Here is a 19,057-nt window from a genome sequence, read left to right on the forward strand (position 1 = left end):
TAAAATATGAATTTCAAATAGATCCCCTGGTTTAAGCTGGATGGTTTTTTTTTCACAAGAGCGATTTTAAAAATAAACGCAGTGCTAAAGTGACTGCGTGAGGGCAGCTCATTCACTCCGGACCAGGTAACACTTTCACCAGTGGGAGGGGGAGGGGCCTGAGGACCCCGCCCCCTGCACCACTCCCCTGATTGGAGACGGCGCCGAATGGGCGGGGGTGCCAGTGCGGCCTCGCCGGGCTAGGATTGGTGGAGGTGGGGAGCGTGGGCGGGGCCGGGGGCGGAGGCGGGGTTGGCGCTGATTGAATGAAAGTTGGAGCGGGCGCTCTGTGGGAGCACCGGCCGCTTTCGGCAGCGTCAATCCCCCCGGGAGCCGGGAGTTTCAGCACGGAGCTCGGAGTAGAGGCAGGGGAAGACAGAGGGAGCTCCGTTCTGTCATCTTATACAGTCGCCGCCTTGTCTAGTTTATATTTTGAGGTTGTTTTGTGAAGTGCTCTGATTCTGACTTGTCTCCCTCGAGCGGGTTTTATATATTTTTTGCTACTTTTAAGTTGTCAGCCTCCCCCTCTCTCTCCCTCCTCCCGGGGTCATGCCTCTGCTGCCCGGGCTGCGCTGGAGCCGTGCGCTCCTCTCCTGCTTGGCGCTGGGGCTCCTGTCCGCCGCGGCTTCCCGCAGCCCCCCGCCGCTGCTCCAAGCCCAGGTTCGGGAGGACTCCCGGCCGGGCAGCCGAGTAGCCGGGCTCAGGCTGTGCGGAGCGGGGCTGCGGGCGGCCGGGGCCGGGCTCCGCTGCGAGCTGTCCGGCCGCTCGCACTCGGATTTCCGCCTGTGGCCCCGCTCCGCCTGCAGCGTGGTGCTCCGGACCGCGGCTCCCTTGGACCGGGAGGTTCGCTCCGCTTACCTGCTGAGGCTGAGCTGCTCCTGGGAGAACCCCGGCGCCCGGGCAAGGGTCCCGGCCGCTCTGCTTCGAGTGAGGGTCCGCGATGTCAACGACAACCGGCCGGTGTTCAGCCCAGGGCTCGCCCGGAGGCTGGAGGTGGACGAGCTGACCGCCGTCGGCACGGAGCTCGCCCGTGTCACCGCCACCGATCACGATGAAGGGAGCAACGCCGCAATCACCTACAGCCTGACCCCGGCGGTCCCCCAGCTGTTCGTGGTGCCGGGCACTGGTCAGATCCTGGTTGTAGACTCTCTTCTGGGGGCGCTGCCCCTCCGGCTGTCGGTGTACGCCCGGGATAAAGGTGCGGACGCCCAGCTCAGCGAGCCCCTGACCGTGCTGCTGCTGCAGCCGGAGCTCCCTGCCGGGCTCAGGAGGGAGACTCGCTCACTGCCCCAGGAGATGGCCCACTCGGTCACTGTGCCTGAGGGTGATAAGCTCGGCAATGTCATTTACACTGTCCCCGACTGGAAGTTTGAGAGGCGCTGGTTTGAAGTGATCGCCCCGGACGATGCCCCGGTCCAGATCGAGAGGGATTCCGGCAAAGTTTACTTATCCAAGAGACTTCGCGGCACGTCGACTGTCCAGATAACTGTCAAAGTGAGCAATCAGAAAGGTGAGCTACTTTCCGTCTCTTACTTTTCTCCGGGTTTCTGACTGGCCCATTCTAATTCGACTGGGTGACCAGAAGCAGAACGTCTTGCCGGGGTTCTCCCTCCTTATTCTGAGCAGTCCATGCAAGTACGATCTTACATTTATTTAACGAACGTCCCAAACTACATCGAAGTCTGAGGGGGAAAGAAAGGTTCTCAGTCAAAGAATTTATTAGGAAGCGAGGGACCAGAGGCTAGCTCATGCGGGTGGCTACAGAGCAGGAGTCCAAAGGAGCATTGGGAGATGGAGTTATTCGGAGCTAAGTCGGATGCGGATGGTCGAAAGAGCTTAATTTCTGACAAAACTCTCGGTCATTTGGAAATGAAGTTATAATCTGCACAGAAAATTTCTATCTCTTTAGAGATGACAGTCATATCTAGAGTCAGAGCGCGGGCAGGAGTATGGTGATAGCGAATCTAGAAATCTGGCTCCAAAGCAGAAATTGCTGGAGAAACTCGGCATGTCTGGTGGAATCTGTGCAGAGAAAGGAGATCTCTGAACTCTTTTTAAAACAAATTTCCGGCGCCATAAGTTTTTTTTGTCCAGAAATCAGGCTATTTGAGAGGGTTGCCAGAATGTGTTGTATACTCGATAGCTGTAAGTGCTCATGCTTTCAAATCCGCTAAAGCTGAGCTCTGCTGATCCCTCTGCAACTACAGTGACAATTTATAAAATGGAAAAAAAAAGTGACTGTACCATTTTTCTTTTTCCTAATAACCATAAATATAAGTTGTCAAAAGACCATCCGGAAAGCCTGATAATGTGTCTTTGCAATTACACTGCAAGTGGTGTAAGAAGGCGCAATGTGACACTATCTCCTCCAGGTGGTATGAGACTACTGTAAATATCTCAGTTAATCTCTTGTCATAAAATCCAAGGTACAGTTCCACTGCTCTTTTTGTCTGAGCGATTTTAAAAAAAAAGACAACACGTTACATCAACCCAGGCTCTACAATACGATTTTAAAAAAGAGAAAATTGAGTTTAAAGTTTGGAGGTTAATGTACAGAATGATACAAAACAGATCATTTACAGCTCTGTGCAGCTCTGGAAAGTGCTACAAATGGTCTGAGTATCTCTGAGGTCTAAAAGGTGGGGGGTAGGGGAAACAGCCTTTTGCACTCAAATGTCATTTGTGGTTCAGTTGGTACACTTGCCATTGAGTCAGAAGGTGTGGGCTCATTTCAAAAATCAAACCTGATCCTTTAGTCAGTAGCGAGGGACTACTACACTCACAGCAGTGCCTTCTTTCTAGAGAAACATTAAACCCATCTGACCTCCCAGCTGGATGCAAAAGATCCAATGGTAATATTTTGAAGAAGAGCAGGTAGTTATCCATGGTGCCCTGGCCAATATTTAAGCCTCTCAAAAAAGCAGATTATCTGGTGATTATCACATTGCTATGAGTGGAAGTTTGCTGTGCATATGTTTGCTGTTGCACATCCTGCTCAGTGACTATGTTTCAAAAAATACTTCATCGGTTGTAAAGCACATTGAGATATCTGGTGATTATGGGAAGTGTTATGTAAATGCAAGTCTTTCAATTTTCTCGCATCTAACTAGAATGTGTAGTGCCAGAGTATGATGCTCTTACATGTATTGGAGGCTACATATTCATGCACAGGACCCTGTCCCTTGTCAACAGAAAGAACATGTACACGCAGACACAGTTTCAACTCAACAAAATGGCTAACAGCTATTTGCTTGAAATGGTTCATATCTAAGGGTAATGCCCTCATCTAGCAAAATCAACCTGCCTTGCTTCAAATAGAAACAAAGTTTGGTAGTTAACTGTCAGGTAATACCTGCTGCATTCTCTGTGGCAACACTTCTACCAATCCGTGCCTGCTTGACAATCAATTAGCATTGTACATTTCTACAACATAACGAATGTTGTTTCCCTTTATTGTGAATTTTTCTGAAGAGTGCAAGATGAAAGGCTAAAAAAAAGTATTTTCTTTTTAACAATACTCAGATGACTATTCCTAATTGCTATCCTATACTTTATGCATATGTAGATATCAGGCATATCCATTGTCTCCAGGGTCAAATTGTCTAATGACTGTTAATATTGATGTTCACGTACAAAGAATGTTTATTTGAATGAGTTTGGTTGACGGTTGACAACTTAGCATAAGTCGGAGTATGGAAAGGTGTGTTTGGCAAGTCAACATAATGAAGGAGTCAGTGTTGGGTATCTTGAAATACATTAGGGAGACAAGTCCCCAGGGACAGATGGAATCTATCCCAGGATATTGTGGGGAAATAAGAGGGCCTTAACAGATATCTTTGCATCCTCTTTGGCCTCATCTGAGGTTCCAGAGAACTGGAGATTAGCCAATGTTGTTCCTTTGCTTAAAAGAGGAAATAGATAATCCAGGTAATTTATAGCTAGTAAGCCTGATGGCAAGAAAGCTGTTGGAGAAGATACTGAGAGACAGAATGTGTTCACATTTGGAAGTAAATGGATGTGTTAGTGATAGGCATCATGGGTTTGTGTGGGGAAGGTGACTTCTCACCAACTTGATTGAGTTTTATGAGGTGACAAGAATGATTGAGGGAAAGGCAGTGGATGTTGTCTACATGGACTTTAGTAAAGCATTTGATAAGTTATTTCATGGCAGGTTGAACAGAGGGTAGAGTTTCATGGGATCCAGAGTGAGCTGGCTAGATGGATTACAAAACTGGTTTGGTCATAAAGACATTGAGTAGCAGTGGAAGGGTGCTTTTCAGAATGGAGATCAATAACTAGTGGTGTTTTGCAGGGATCAATGCTGGGAACTACACTTGGAGGAAAATGTAGGTGATCTGACTAGTAAGTTTGCAGATGGCACCAAAATTGGCTGAGTTGCAGACAGTGAGGAGGATTGTTAAAGGATACAGTAGAAAATATATAGATTGCAGAGTTGGGCAGAGAAATGGCGGATGGAGTTTAATTGGACAAATGCGAGGCAATGCATTTCGAGATCAAATTCAGGTGCAAATCATACAATAAATGGCAGAACCCTTAGGGGCATTGACATACAAAGAGATCTGGGTATACAGGTCCAAGAATGCTTGAAAGTGGCAACACAAGTGGATAAGGTGGTCAAGAAGGCATTCAGCATGCTTGTCTTTGTTGGCTAAAATTGGCAAGTTATGGTACAGCTGTATAACACTTTTGTGAGGCCACATTGGGAATATTGTGTGCATTTCTGGTCACCACACTACTAGATAGATGTGGATGCTTTGGAGAGGGTGCACAGAAAGTTTACCAGGATGTTGCCTGGTCTAGAGAGTTTTAGTAATGAGGAGAAGTTGGATAAACTTGGATTTTTTTCACTGGAAAGACATAGGCTGAGGGATGACCTGATAGAGATCGAAAAAATTATGATCAGCATAGATGGGGTGGATATCCAGACGGTTTTTCCCAGGGTGAAAAGGTCAACTACAAAAGGGCACAGATTCAAGGTAAGAGGGGAAAAGTTTAGGGGAGAAGTGTAGGCAAAACTTTTCAGAGGGTGATGGTTTCCTCGAATGCAGTGCTCGTGGAGGTGGTGGAAGCAGGTATGTTAGCAATTTTTAAGGTTGGTCTTGATAGACACATGGAAGTGAGAGAGAGATAGATACCGCACATGGATAATAAGTTGCGGGTCTAAATAAGGATTAGGAATCAGCGCAGACTGGTGAGCTGTATTATATATCAAACACAGCTTAAAAACATATTATTTTGCTTATCCCTGTTTGTGAGACTCATATTACCATAAAAATGTAATTATTTGGCAATAAAGTGCTTTGAATGACTTGAGGGGTGTTGTGGTGTCAATGCCTGATTTTTCTATTTCCATTTGAAAAAGCGTGTGTCTATTTTATTTAGTGGATGCAAATCTCTGAAGCCAAGCAATAGCCTCTTCATTTTCTGAGAATAAGGAGATGAGTTTGTCTTTTGGTCAGTAGAGGGGAACACTCTGCAGTAACACACAGAATTGTTTATGTTTTTCCACACGTGCCTGAAGGATTATACTGATACCCTAGTTGTGGAAGTTGGCTGCTGAGGGGATCTGGCTTGTGCTGACCCTGTTTAGCAAGGACCATTCTCATTGTTGTGCCTGCAATCCAACAAATGGAGTTTATTCAAGAAACCTGTTCATGACTCCCATTTCTTGATGTTGCTCACAAAGATTGGTCCATGCAGGTGGCTAAAATGGAAGCTAATGATGCACTATATTAGAATGACTTCACGGTACATTGTTCTGTATGGTACATTGTACCAACTGTTATATTAATATTTAATAGCAGAACGACTTTTGTGTATTGATTTAATTAATTCATATTAGTTGAACAAATTAGTGGAATTAATTTAAGTACCCAGGTGTTTTTTTACTACACTATTCAAACCAGATGGGTTTTCCTGACAATCAGCAATGGATTCATGGTGATCATTAGATTCTTAATTCCAGACGTTTTAATTGTATTCAAATTCCGCAATCTACTGTGGTGGGATTTGAACCTGTATCCTCCAAACATTACCTGGGTTTCTGGATTAACAGAGCAGTAGCTAATACCATTAGGCCATTGCCTTCCCAGGCCAACTACCGTATTCAATGGTAGATGAGACCGATGCTGAAGTCATTAGGCATTATTACAATGACTGTTTGATTTGTCAATTTTTAAGCTTTTTTGTAATGTTGCATTGCAATGGCAAACCACCTCTGGGCCACAAAGATGGTGCTACATTATGTAAAGTTAGGGTTCTGGAATTGGGGGGTAATGAATTAATTTAAATGGAGTTTTGGCTATCAGGCAGAAGTAGCATAGTAATTACATGCCATTTTCATAGTCCTTCAATGTGACTGGGTATGTTTGGGGTTGGGATGGAACCAGCGAGATCAGATGAGTGAGAATGATCTATGGGCAATTGATCTGATGTTAGTTGACCCGGAAGGAAGGCATACAACTCATTTAATTCAAGCAGTGAGCGATTTTTCTAAATCCAGGTTTTGTTGGTGTTGGATGGAAGTTATAAGGGATAAGAAGGACCATGCTAATAACTGCATGATCTCAAACACACAAACAAATGGTGTTGACCTGACAAATAACATTAAACAGCTTTACTTTCCATTAACTTATGGAGCTGTAGTCCATTTGTACCTTTTCTTGGGGAAAACATCAATCAGATTATTGTCTATTAATGTTTCTTGAGTCTAGTATCTAAATAGATTTCTTAAAACCTATTATAGAAGGAGAGCGCTTTGTGTTTTGACTCTGCTAATATTATTACATCTCTATCCCCCACATTTTTCAGAACAATTGGCTAAACTCCCCAACATAATGCGAGCGAACAGACACGCTCCAGATTAAACCATCCTGTGGGTTTTTAATCAGCAGCTAAATATTAGCATTTCATACGCTCTGGTTAACAAATCTTGCCCCTGGAGAGCATGTCTGTTGTTTAGTGACACATTGCATAGAGAACAAGCGAAAGTGAGAGGGAGAGATAGCAGTCCACACTTATCTTTAAGACAGGGGAAAATGTTTTGAGTTTCCAATAGATTTGATAAAAATCTGTTCAGGGATGGGTTTAGGAATATTGTAAAAGATTTCCCTGTCGTACCCCACCTCACGCCCTATGGAAAAAAATAGCCAGTGAATGAAGAATATCTTGAGCCACAAATTCCAGGAAGGCCCCTGGATGAACTGGATCTGATACCACATGTAGCAATTTACAGTCAAAATAACTTTAAGCAACAGAAAGTTTACAGGATGTGTGAGGAAAAACATTTTCACCCAGAGGCTGGCGCTGAAACCCACTGCCATTTAGGATTGTATGGATGTAACTTACGATGCCAAGAAAGGGTGTTAAAGTGAAATAATTGCTCCTGATTTTCTGATGGCTAGTTAATTGTTCCTGAAGTATGCATGAGATTGTGCATTGAAACCCTGCTGAATCACCATTGGAGCATACTCTGAAGAAATGTTCCTGAAATTTAAGATTTAACTGCACCATTCCTGTACTTAGAACACATTGAAATTATCTGTGTAAATTGGGGAATTCAGAGTGTCAAATAGTAGTTACTCAGGAAAAATTAGACTATTAAGTACCTCAACTAACTCCTGTGTAACCATTAAACTGATCCCCAAGTTACCTCATACAGCCTCAATTGCTCCTTCCCCCGACCTTGACTCGATTACAATCGTCACTCCAAATCCCACAGCTCCTATCATTCACTAGAACTCAACTCCTACTGTTGGACCTGTCTTCCCCATTTCCCCTGCCAGAGAATCCAACTGTGTCCCCTGCTAGACCAAATTTCTCCCACCTACCCAAAGCACTGCATAATGTACCTACCCCACCCATCCCTACCAATCCATCTTGTACCCTACCCTCCCAGTAACTTACCTAATGTACTTTTCGACAGCGCCTATCAAAGTGCCTGTGAGTCTGGACCTTTGAATTTCAGAATATGGCAATTGATTGCTTTAAGAAAGGGCCACCATTTGCCTTCCCCAACTGTCCTTCCAATGGCCAGGATGGAAGTGCAGCTTCTGAAAGAGCCCTTAATGGAAGCGCCTAGCAGAGTTCTTTTGTTGTGTAAGATAAAGATCAGAGAGGTAATCTCAGTTGAAATTCTCACTGCTTTGAAAATATGACCTTCTGTTCAGTGTAGGTAATTTTAGAAAGGGCTTAAGAATGTTTGAATATTGCCTGTTCTGCTGTTTTTGCTGATGAAAATCCAGCAGATTTATAATTTACTCCAATTCATTCTTTGCTGATAAATAATTCAAGGCAACATCAATGCAAAAATGGAAACGGCTGGAATCCAACTGATTTTTATTCATGGTTACCATTTAAATATATATATTTTTAAATGCCAGACTCTTAACTAGATGTAGGCATCTAATTAAAATTATCTCCCTTCGGTTCACTGACAATCTCCAATTTATTTCTTTTCTTTTAAAGGGATCCCAGTTACCTCTTACTAGGGCAGATCTACTCTTCTCTCCCATCTTTCAAGCTTCTTCCTTGGACTTTTTTTTAAACTTCTAAGGGGACTTAACTGCTGTTCAGTAATTTATGATTTTCTAAGATTTTTCCCTTATCTGTTTTGGTTTAAATTTATGAACAATCTCAGAATCTCATCACATTAGTTAATTTATTAGACATATGTTTTATCTTAGTTCCCTAATCACAATAAAATACTGGTGCTGATTTTTGTAAACAACAGATGCTCTCATGGACTTAACTTAGAGTCACAGTGGTTAGCACTGATGTCTCACAGCGCCTGAGACCCGGGTTCAATTCCCGACTCAGGCGACTGACTGTGTGGAGTTTGCACGTTCTCCCCGTGTCTGCGTGGGTTTCCTCCGGGTGCTCCGGTTTCCTCCCACAGTCCAAAGATGTGCGGGTCAGGTGAATTGGCCATGCTAAATTGCTCGTAGTGTTAGGTAAGGGGTAAATGTAGGGGTATGGGTGGGTTGCGCTTCGACAGGTCGGTGTGGACTTGTTGGGCCGAAGGGCCTGTTTCCACACTGTAAGTAATCTAATCAGATATATAAGCACGGAAACAACCCTTCAGTCCAACTTGTCCATGCTAACCAGATATCCTAGTCCTACCTGCCAGCACCCAGCCCATATCCCTCCAAACCCTTCCTATTCATATACCCAAATTTCTTTTGTTCCTTAACATTTCAACTGAAGTTCATAGTCTGTAATGTATTAATTACTGGAGACCGCAATGTTGGATTGGACATGTTAACTCTGGATAAGGTAATTAGAAATTCTAGCTTTGATATATGTGAAATATTGCAATAGTGGTAGGTATTAGTCTGAAGGTCCTAGTGTTTGACTGAATTGAATTGAATTTGGCTTTGATATTGAAATTGAATAGTTTTTTTTTCTTTTCTCAGGTACAACATTTACAAAACACTTCAATATGTACATGAATAAGAAAGGTATGGAGGGATGTGGGTCTGGAGCAGGCAAGTGGGACTATTTTCATACTTTGTTCAGCATGGACTGGTTGGAGTGAAGGGTCTGTTTCTGTGCTGTATGACTCTATAACTATGACTCTATAATAATTGAGATTTTAATATACTTCACAGACTGGCAAAGCTAGTTGGGCAAAGGTAGTCCAGATAATGAGTTCATCGAATGCTTGCAGGATCATTTCTTGGATATTGTCATGATTTAGAGGTGGGATGGGTTGTACCAAAGTTAAAAATCACACAACACCAGTAGTCCAACAGGTCTATTTGGAAGCACTAGCTTTCAGAGCACTGCTCCTTCATCAGGTGGTTGTGAAGTATAAGACCATAAGATACAGAATTTATTGCAAAAGTTTAGTGTGATGCAATTGAAATTGTATATTGAAAAAGACCTGGATTGAGTCACTCATTTTTTAGAATGACCATGTTGGTTTCCATTCTTTCATTTGTAAATCCCAGAACCTTTTTCTAAAGTTACATTCTCAAGTGAACTTTAACAAATGCTGCAATGTCAGCCCAGATAATGCATTGAAGGTGTGAGGTGCCCTGCATCTCAAAGCTCAGACTGATTCTAATCTAAAAAAGGGATTTACAGAATCTAACATGGATTCATACAGTTTTTGAGCAAAATAAAATGTAATTCTGCACGTGCAAATTCACCCCACAAACGTGTGTGTGTGTGTGTGTGTGTGTGTGTGTGTGTGTGTGTGTGTGTGGTGGTGGGGGGGGGCGGGGGGGGTTAGCGGGATTGAGTGTCTGTGAGACAGTATGTGTGAATGTAAAGAGGTATAAATCTGTGTGTGTGTGTGTGTGTGTGTGTGTGAGAGAGAGAGAGAGAGAGAGGGTGTATGGTGTGTGTGTGTGTGTATGGTGCAGTGGGGTCACCTGTAGTGTGACATGAACCCAAGGTCTCAGTTGAGGCCATCTCCATGGGTACCAAACTTGGCTATCAGCCTCTGCTTGGTCACTTTATGTTGTTGCCTGTCCCAAAGTACACCTTGGAGGACGGTCAACTGAAGGTCCGAAGTTGAATGTCCTGGACTGCTGAAGTGCCCTCCAACTAGTAGGGAACATTCTCGCCTGGTGATTGTTGTGCAATGTTCATTCATCTATTGCCGTAGCCTCTGCTCAGTCTCGCGTGTTCTGGAACTGACCAGAGAGCAGACTATTCTATAACTGGTATTTTACAATGACATAGGATTAATCAATATTTTAATTGTTGCAGCAACCATAAAATAATTGATTTTTGCATTTTGTTCAAGGGAGAAAGGAATGAGTCCAAGACTCTGTTTTTAAAGAAATGCAATTATGAATATTATAAAGACAGTTATGAGGGCATGAACATAGAGTTGGCTAAAGTGAATTGCCATTTTTTTTCAAGAGTAAGTCAATAGAGATGCAATGGCAAAAAATTAAGGGCATTAATAACTTAAGAATATATAGAATATATACATTCCAACGAGTAAGAAAAATTCCAAGAGATTGACTATGGTTAACTGAATATATTAATGATGCTGTTTAAAAAATATTTAAAAAGCATTTCATTGTGCAAAGACAGGAATCATATATACATAGAACATAGAAAAATACAGCGAAGTACAGGCCCTTCGGCCCTCGATGTTGCGCCAACCAAAGTCTACCTAACCTACACTAACCCAATAACCTCCATATGCTTATCCAATGCCCTCTTAAATGACCATAAAGAGGGAGAGTTCACCACTGCTACTGGCAGGGCATTCCATGAACTCACAACCCGCTGAGTAAAGAATCTACCCCTAACATCTGTCCTATACCTACCACCCCAGGAGAGGTTGGAGGAAGAGCGCCTCATCTTCCGCCTGGGAACCCTCCAACCACAAGGGATGAACTCAGATTTCTCCAGTTTCCTCATTTCCCCTCCCCCCACCTTGTCTCAGTCGATTCCCTCGAACTCAGCACTGCCCTCCTAACCTGCAATTTTCTTCTTGACCTCTCCGCCCCCACCCACTCCGGCCTATCACCCTCACCTTGACCTCCTTCTACCTATCACATCTCCATCGCCCCTCCCCCAAGTCCCTCCTCCCTACCTTTTATCTTAGCCTGCTGGACACACTTTCCTCATTCCTGATGAAGGGCTTGTGTCCGAAATGTCGAATTTCCTGTTCCTTGGATGCTGCCTGACCTACTGCGCTTTAACCAGCAACACATTTTCAGCAAAGTAAGCATTGACCCGATAGAAATAACAGAAAATCAGGAAATGGCAGCTGTATTGAACAGGTCACTTTTAAATTTAAACGGTGAAAGATTGGAAGTTCTGAGATAGAGAGGACCTTAGGTGCCCTCAGCTATGAATTGCAAATGATGACTACGTAAGGTTACGTAGTAATTAGGAAAGATAATAGAATACTATTTAACATGACAAGAATTGAATACAAAATAAGGAGGCTTTGACTCAATGCTACAAGGCACTGGTAGGGCCATATCTAGAGTACTGTACACAGGATTGGTCACCACATTTAAGGAAGGATGAAAATATATTGGTGGCATTTCAGAGAATGTTCACTGAATACCTGGAATGTTCACTAATACCTGGAATGGCAAAGTTGGCTTGAGGAGAGATTGTACCAGGCTAGCCTTTTATCCACTGGAGTTTGGAATGGTAAGAGGTGACTTGATCAAAACATAAGATCCTGAGAAAATTTCAGGGTAGATGTGGAGAGGATGTTTCTCTTATGAGAGAATTTTGTCACTATTTACTAATGTTACAACATGGCAGTGAACCCCTCTTAATTAAACTAAGCACCCTGAAAAGCTCACCTCACTTTGTAATCTATTAAAATATAAGTGACAGAGAACTCCCAAATTCCACTATTTAAAGAAAATAATATCAATTTATTCTTTAGCTCTAAAAGTGAACATTAAACAACAAGTATTCACAATTCTGAGCCTCCCCCCCCCCCCCACCTTTTTTGTGACTGCCTATTACCTACCTCCAACTCTATAGTAATATGCTGTTCCAATTAAACTCTTATTAAAATTACATCAACTTAATTTCAAAACCATACAAGCATCTACCATCTTGTGTCTTTCTTCTTCTGGCTGAAGATCTCCCTGTGTCATTTCTTTCTTTTTTACTGTGAAGATGTTTCATATGAAAATGGTACATTTGATAGAGAGTGTTCCAATGTGGTCAGTCATTCTCTCAATGACAGTTGCTCGTTCTGATTTTCAAAATGCCTGCTTTTTTTTAATATCCCCAACATCAGATCATCTCATTGGTTGATGTTGGCAAAACAACAAATTCAAACTTGATTTGGTTTTAGTATCCTGGGACATAATTTAAAGTGATTAGTTAAATTTGAATTGTTGTCAAAACAGCAAACAACTTACATTTCACAGCCAATTTTACATATTTTCAAGTTTCCAGTACACTCTGATACTGTTATCTAGTCATATGACACAGGTGCTTGTAAGGTCTTAGTGCAGAACAGCAGTCACTCTCTCTTAAAGGTACAGTCCACATCTTCAACTTCATAACATTACTCAGGGTCACCTATTTAAAACAGATAAGACTTTTTTTTTCTCTGAGGGTGATTAGTCTTAAAAACTCTTTATGAAAAGGTAATGAAAACAGAGTAATTTTAAAAGAGATTTATTAGAACAGTATATTGTTATAGAGCTAAAGGCAGGTATTAAGCAGTTAAGAGGAGGGGGGGCTTATAGAGTTGTGAATAGTTGTTGTTTAATACTAACTTTTAGAGTTAAGAATAAATTGATATTGTTTTCTTTAAATAATGGAATTTGGGATTCTCTTGTCACTCATATTTAATAGTTTTAAGGCAGAGTTAGTTAGATTCTTGTTAAACAAGGGGATGAAGGCAGGAATATAGATTTGAAGTTACAAGCAGATCAAGCATGATCTTATTGAATAGCAGAGCAGGCTTGAGGGGTTGAATGGCCTATGTTGTCTGTTTACTACATCTCTAGGGATAAAATTAATGTCATTGGGGTAGGTTGGCTTAGTGGGTTGGCTGACTAATTTGTAATGCAGAATAACACCAATAGCATGGGTCCAATTCCCACGCCAGCTGAGGTTACCATGAAAGACTCTCCTTCTCACCCTCTCCCATCACCTTGGTGACCTTTGTGTTAAACCATCACTAGATATATCTCTCTAATGAGAGAGCAGTCTTATGGTCTGATAAGAATATGGCAACTTTGCCTTTACTAATTTGGTAAACAGAATGTATTACCATATTAAAAACAGTTCCAAATCTCTCAGTTTGATAGACATGTAAGATTCAATGTAATGCTTCAGGTGGTGTGAGTTTTCTATTCCTTTACTCACTCTCTTCCTTTTGCTCACTTCTGTGTATTTTACCCAGTGCTTTTGCAATCAAAATACTCCAGGAGAATGCATTAAAATGCCAGTTGCAAAGAATCTCGTAAATCACAAGAATGCCTGACTTGTGGATGCAATGAGCCCTGGCTTGGTTCCTAATGTTACACCCAGAGAAAGAGAAAATGAACAGATGTTCCTATAGTTATTGTTTGAACATTTACAGTTACAATAGAAAGATTGACGTAGTAAAATTCTCCATATACCTTTTGCCAATAATGGTTGAGTGAGAAAATATGAAGAGAAAACTAAAACAGACCCCATGTTCCCACATCACCTGCAGCCTTCAATTTCCAGGCTTTGTCAGGCTTTTCCACAGATGGGGTAATGGGATGACGGTTTACAGTGGAGATGGGTGCTATTTAGTTCATTGTGGCTACACCAACCCTCTAACTGAGCATTTTAACTCCGCTCCATCCTCCTGCCTTTCCCTTTAACTCTGCACATGGCTTTTATTCAAAGGAATCCTCTAATTCCCATTTGGATGCTTTGATTGATCTGCTTCACCACACCTCAAGGCAAAGCTTTCACAACTCTCGATTTATGATAAAAGGATTTTCTTTTCATCTTGTCTTGTACATTAATCAGTCCTTCCATTTTCGATCCTTTTTTAAAGTGGGAATAGTTTCTCCCTAAATAATAAAAAAAAGAAAAAAAAACTGCAAATACTGTAAATCAGAAGAGAGGTTGCTGGAAAAGCTCAGCAGGTCTTGCAGCATCCGTAAAGAGAAAGCAAAGTTAACGTTCTGAGGAAAGGTCACTGGAACCAAAATGTTAACTTTGTTTTCTTGTAACAGATGCTTGCCGAGCTTTTCCATGAAATTCTGTTATAGTTTCTCCCTGTTTACTCTATTCAGATCTTCATGATTTCTATTGAATCTCCTTTCAGCCTTCTCTAAGGAAAGCTGTCTCTACGTTTCTCACACCTGGGAGATTTTCTGCATTTTGTCCACTCCAATCACATTCTTCCTGAAATGCAATGCCCAAACTGAATGCATTACTCCAGCTGAGGTCTAACTGGTGTCTTTGACAAATTCAGCATAACTTCCATGCAGTTGTATTCTGTTTTTATTACTATGACCTAGAAGATTGCTTGCTTAACTAACTGCTTTCTTCACCAGTACTGCCATTTTTAATGTATGTACACAGCCAGGTCTGTCTGGTCTAGCCTTTCAGAATAATACCCTTATTTAAAAATACTGTGTCTCCAAGTACACTCTACCTAAACATAATACTTTAAAAGGAGAAATATGAGGGTCTCCTTCTCCTTCCATTCAAACAAGGAGCCGAAGTAGGCCATTCAGCCCCTCAAAACTGTTCCACCAATCAATATGATCATGACTGATGTCATTGTAACTCAATTCAGTATTCCCACTACTACTGACAACCTTTCGCCCTTTATCAGAAATTTACCTTTCTCTGCCTTTAAAATATTCAAGGACTCTATTTCTACCTGCTTTTTCTGGACGAGATGTTCAAAGGCTCATGACTGTCTGAGAGAAAGGAAATACATGGTGGCACTGTGGCTCAGAGATTAGCACTGCTGCCTCACAGCACCAAGGACCGGGGTTTGATTCCTGCCTTGGGCAATTGTCTGTGTGGAGTTTGCACATTCTCCCCGTGTCTGCATGGATTTCCTCCGTGTGCTCCTATTTCCTCCCACAATCCAAAGATATGCAGGTCAGGTGAATTGGCCATGCTAAATTGCCCATAGTGTTGGGTGCATTAATCAGGGGTAAATCTAGGGTAGGGGAATGGATCTGGGTGGGTTAGTCTTTGGAGGGTTGGTGTGAACTTGATGGGTGGAAGGGCCTGTTTTCATATCATAGGGAATCTAATCTAAACACCTAAACTTTCATTTAAAATGATCAACATCTGATTTCAATCCTTTCCAGGATCTTATATGTTTCATGGGTATCTGTGAGAGACCAGCAACAAGATTGTATTCCAAAACAATGCTTGGCATATCCCCCATTCTACCAATACCATCAAGCCAAGTGATTAATCTAGGATCAATGAAGAATGCAGGAGTGCATGCCAGGAGCAGCACCAGGCATACCTAAAAATGAGGTGTTAACCTAACATAGCTACAACACAGGACTACTTGCATACCAAATAGCACAAACAGCAAGTGGTAGACAGGGCTAAACAATTCCATCTTAGCTTCTTCCAGAGGTCCAAGGCATCACCCCACCAGTCATCAGCCATTTGATTCACTTCAGATGATATCAAGAAACAGTTGAAGGCAATGGATATTGTAAGGGCTGTGCACCTTGATAATATTTTAGCAATAGGACTGAAGAGTTGTGCTTCAGATCTTGCTGTTTCCCTAGCCAAGCTGCTCTAGCACTGACATCTACCTGACAATGTGGAAAATTGCCCAAATACGTCAAGTTCACCAAGAGTAGGACAAATCCAACTCAACCAATTACTGCCTTATCAATCTAAACCTTGATCATCAGTACAACAGCACTTGCTTAGCGATAGCCTAATCACTGACGTTCAGTTGGGGTCCTGTCAAGGACCCTCAGTTCCTGGCCTCACTACAAGCTTGCTTCAAACATCAAGAAAAGTGCCAAATTCAAAAGGTGGGGTAAGAAGGCACACTTTTCTGAGTATGGCATCAAGAAATCCTAACAAATCTGGAATCAACGGGTATCAGGGGAAAGGTATCTACTGGTCAGAGCCATTCTTGGCACAGAGGAAGATGGTCATGGTTGTTGGAGGTCAGTCATCTCAGCTGTAGGACATCTCTGCAGGAGTTCCTCGGTATAGTATCCTCGGCCCAACTAAAATCTTCAATTGCTTCATCAATGACCTTCCTTGATCATAAGGTGAGAAGTGGAGATGTTTGCGATTATTTTATGACATTCAGCTTCATTTAGGATTCTTTACACAGTACTGAAACAGTCCATGTCCAATTGCAGCAAGACCCAACAATATCCAGTTTTAGGCTAACAAGTAGCACGTAAGTGTCACCTATATTCACTTATATGCGTTGATATTCGGTAGTATTACCATCACTGAACTACGCACACACACAACACACACACCACCCCAACCAGCTGTCAACATCCTGGGTGATCTATTTAGCGCAAGTCAAATCTGTGATGGAAAACTCTCCACTTGCCTGGATGTGCACAGTTCCAACATCACTCAAGAAGCTTGATACCATCCAGTATGAAACAGCCTGCTTGATTGGCATTGCATCTATAAACATTCACTCCCTCCATACACTGATGTTCAGTAGCAGCAGTGTGTACGATCTACAAGTTGCATTGCAGAAATTCAATAGTGACTCCTCAGTTAAAATCTTCCAAATCCTCAAATACTATCATCCTAAACGACAAGGACAGCTGATATATTGGGACACTGCCACCAGCGTTTCCCCTGAAGTTGCTTGCCATTCTAACTTGGAAGTATTTCAGTGTTGTTGAGTCAAAATCCTGGAACTCCTTCCCTAATGGTATCGTGGGACAACTTACACCAAATGGGCTGCCATGGGTCAAAAGGCAGCTCGCTCACCACCACCACCATCTCAAGGGTGACTAGGGATGGTAATAAATGCTGGCCCATCCCATGATGCCCACATACCATGGATGGGAAAAAGTTAGAAGTGGGTGTTGATTATTGCCTTGAAGTGCAGTGAAAGCAAAATGCTAATTGCAGTCCATAAATGCTACTGTAATTTGATCTGACGCTATGAGAAAATATTTTTGATTGCATGTGCAAAGTATGAGTGAAATGATGGGGAAAGTTTATAGTGCTAAGTGAATCCTCTGCATGATAGGCACTCACTGTCAACGTTGAAATTGGAAGTGTGAAGGGCAGTTAATTGCAAGTGCCAAGGATGCTTAATGTAATAAATTAATTGAAAGCAAGTGTTGTTTTTCAACCTTGCTTCACTTGATAAAGCTGTTACACATCTTCCAGCATTGTCTGCTGCTTTGCAATGTGGTGCTCAGAGCTGCAGGCTCCTCCTGTCTTCTTTGGCAACTCATTTAGGGTTCGACATTACTTAATTCCAGCTAAAGCTTACTATCTACAGTTCGCTTCTTCCAACAGAAGCTTTATTAGTCTCGTAAAAGACTAATTGCTTCATAAATCAATTCGTGGAGTCGTAAAGATTGATAGCACAGAAAAAGACCCTTTGGCCCATTGCATCCATGCCAGTCAAAAACAAATACTTCACAATTCAGTATTGTGAACCATAAAAGAGGTTTGGGTTAAAGGGCAAGATTTGCATTTTGGCTGGGGACCCCAATACGACTCCTAACCTGTACATTATGTTGTGATCAGTCACCCACCAATGACCTATCAATGGCTAAAGTACAGTGGCTATGCTCTCAAAATTGAAGGATCAATTGGAAGTCCTGCAGCGTGGAGGGAGTCCATTATTGTAAGTAAGGAAGAAACTGTCTTCAGCCTGATGTATCTCAGCAATTTAAAAAAGTTTGAAATATAAAATGGCCACAGATGCAGGGCCTCCATAATGCAAGGAAAACCCTCCATCTATGGATAGGTAGGTGGTGTCGGGCCTGAAGTGCTGGCTCCCTGCTCTATCACTGGTGTGCCACCTCCAGGCAGTGACCGTGCTACCGTCACTGTAAGAGGCTCACGGGCCGAATGGAAAATTCAAGTAAGCCTGTAATCCATGGCCTTCCTTTAATCACCTTCACTGACAATTGGGTGGCCATTCCATTGCTGATCCTGCCTCCAGCAAAATATTTCAGGAGTGGATGATGCTCGCCTATTGGTGGTACAATATTACACACCTGCTACTTCCTCAAGCCTGAGAAATCATAATATGTATGGACCATTCCTGTCAGTTGTTGCAAGCTGTTAAGACCTACAGTAGCTGCTGATTTCCCAATCACCTATCAGCAAGACCACAGTGCCACATCTTTCACACAAGGTGTTGGTTTCCATTACAGAAGTGATATTGATACTACAAATACAACCATGGTCACTGGAAATATAGGCTGGACTGATGCACCTCTGGCCCCAATTCATGCCTAGCCTGGCTTACATCCAATCAGAACATCTATATGACTGCATTTCATGCTGACAGCTTGGTGAATGGAAGGTAAGTTGCTAATTTTGCATCTGAGATCTAACAGTACACATA

The 19,057-nt window shown here is 42.3% G+C and overlaps 1 protein-coding gene across 1 annotated transcript in view; it reads left to right on the forward strand.

The window, feature by feature from the left end:
* The first annotated feature begins 588 nt into the window (after nt 1–588).
* Nucleotides 589–19,057, forward strand: part of si:dkey-22o22.2 (neural-cadherin) — a 255,365-nt gene continuing 236,896 nt past the window's right edge. Inside the window, exon 1 of the mRNA XM_060824042.1 lies at nt 589–1,549. Within this exon, the coding sequence (XP_060680025.1) occupies nt 589–1,549 (961 nt within the window). The remainder of the gene's footprint in view (nt 1,550–19,057) is intronic.

This window comes from Hemiscyllium ocellatum, chromosome 4 (assembly GCF_020745735.1).
Source record: "Hemiscyllium ocellatum isolate sHemOce1 chromosome 4, sHemOce1.pat.X.cur, whole genome shotgun sequence".
Lineage (NCBI taxonomy): Eukaryota > Metazoa > Chordata > Chondrichthyes > Orectolobiformes > Hemiscylliidae > Hemiscyllium > Hemiscyllium ocellatum.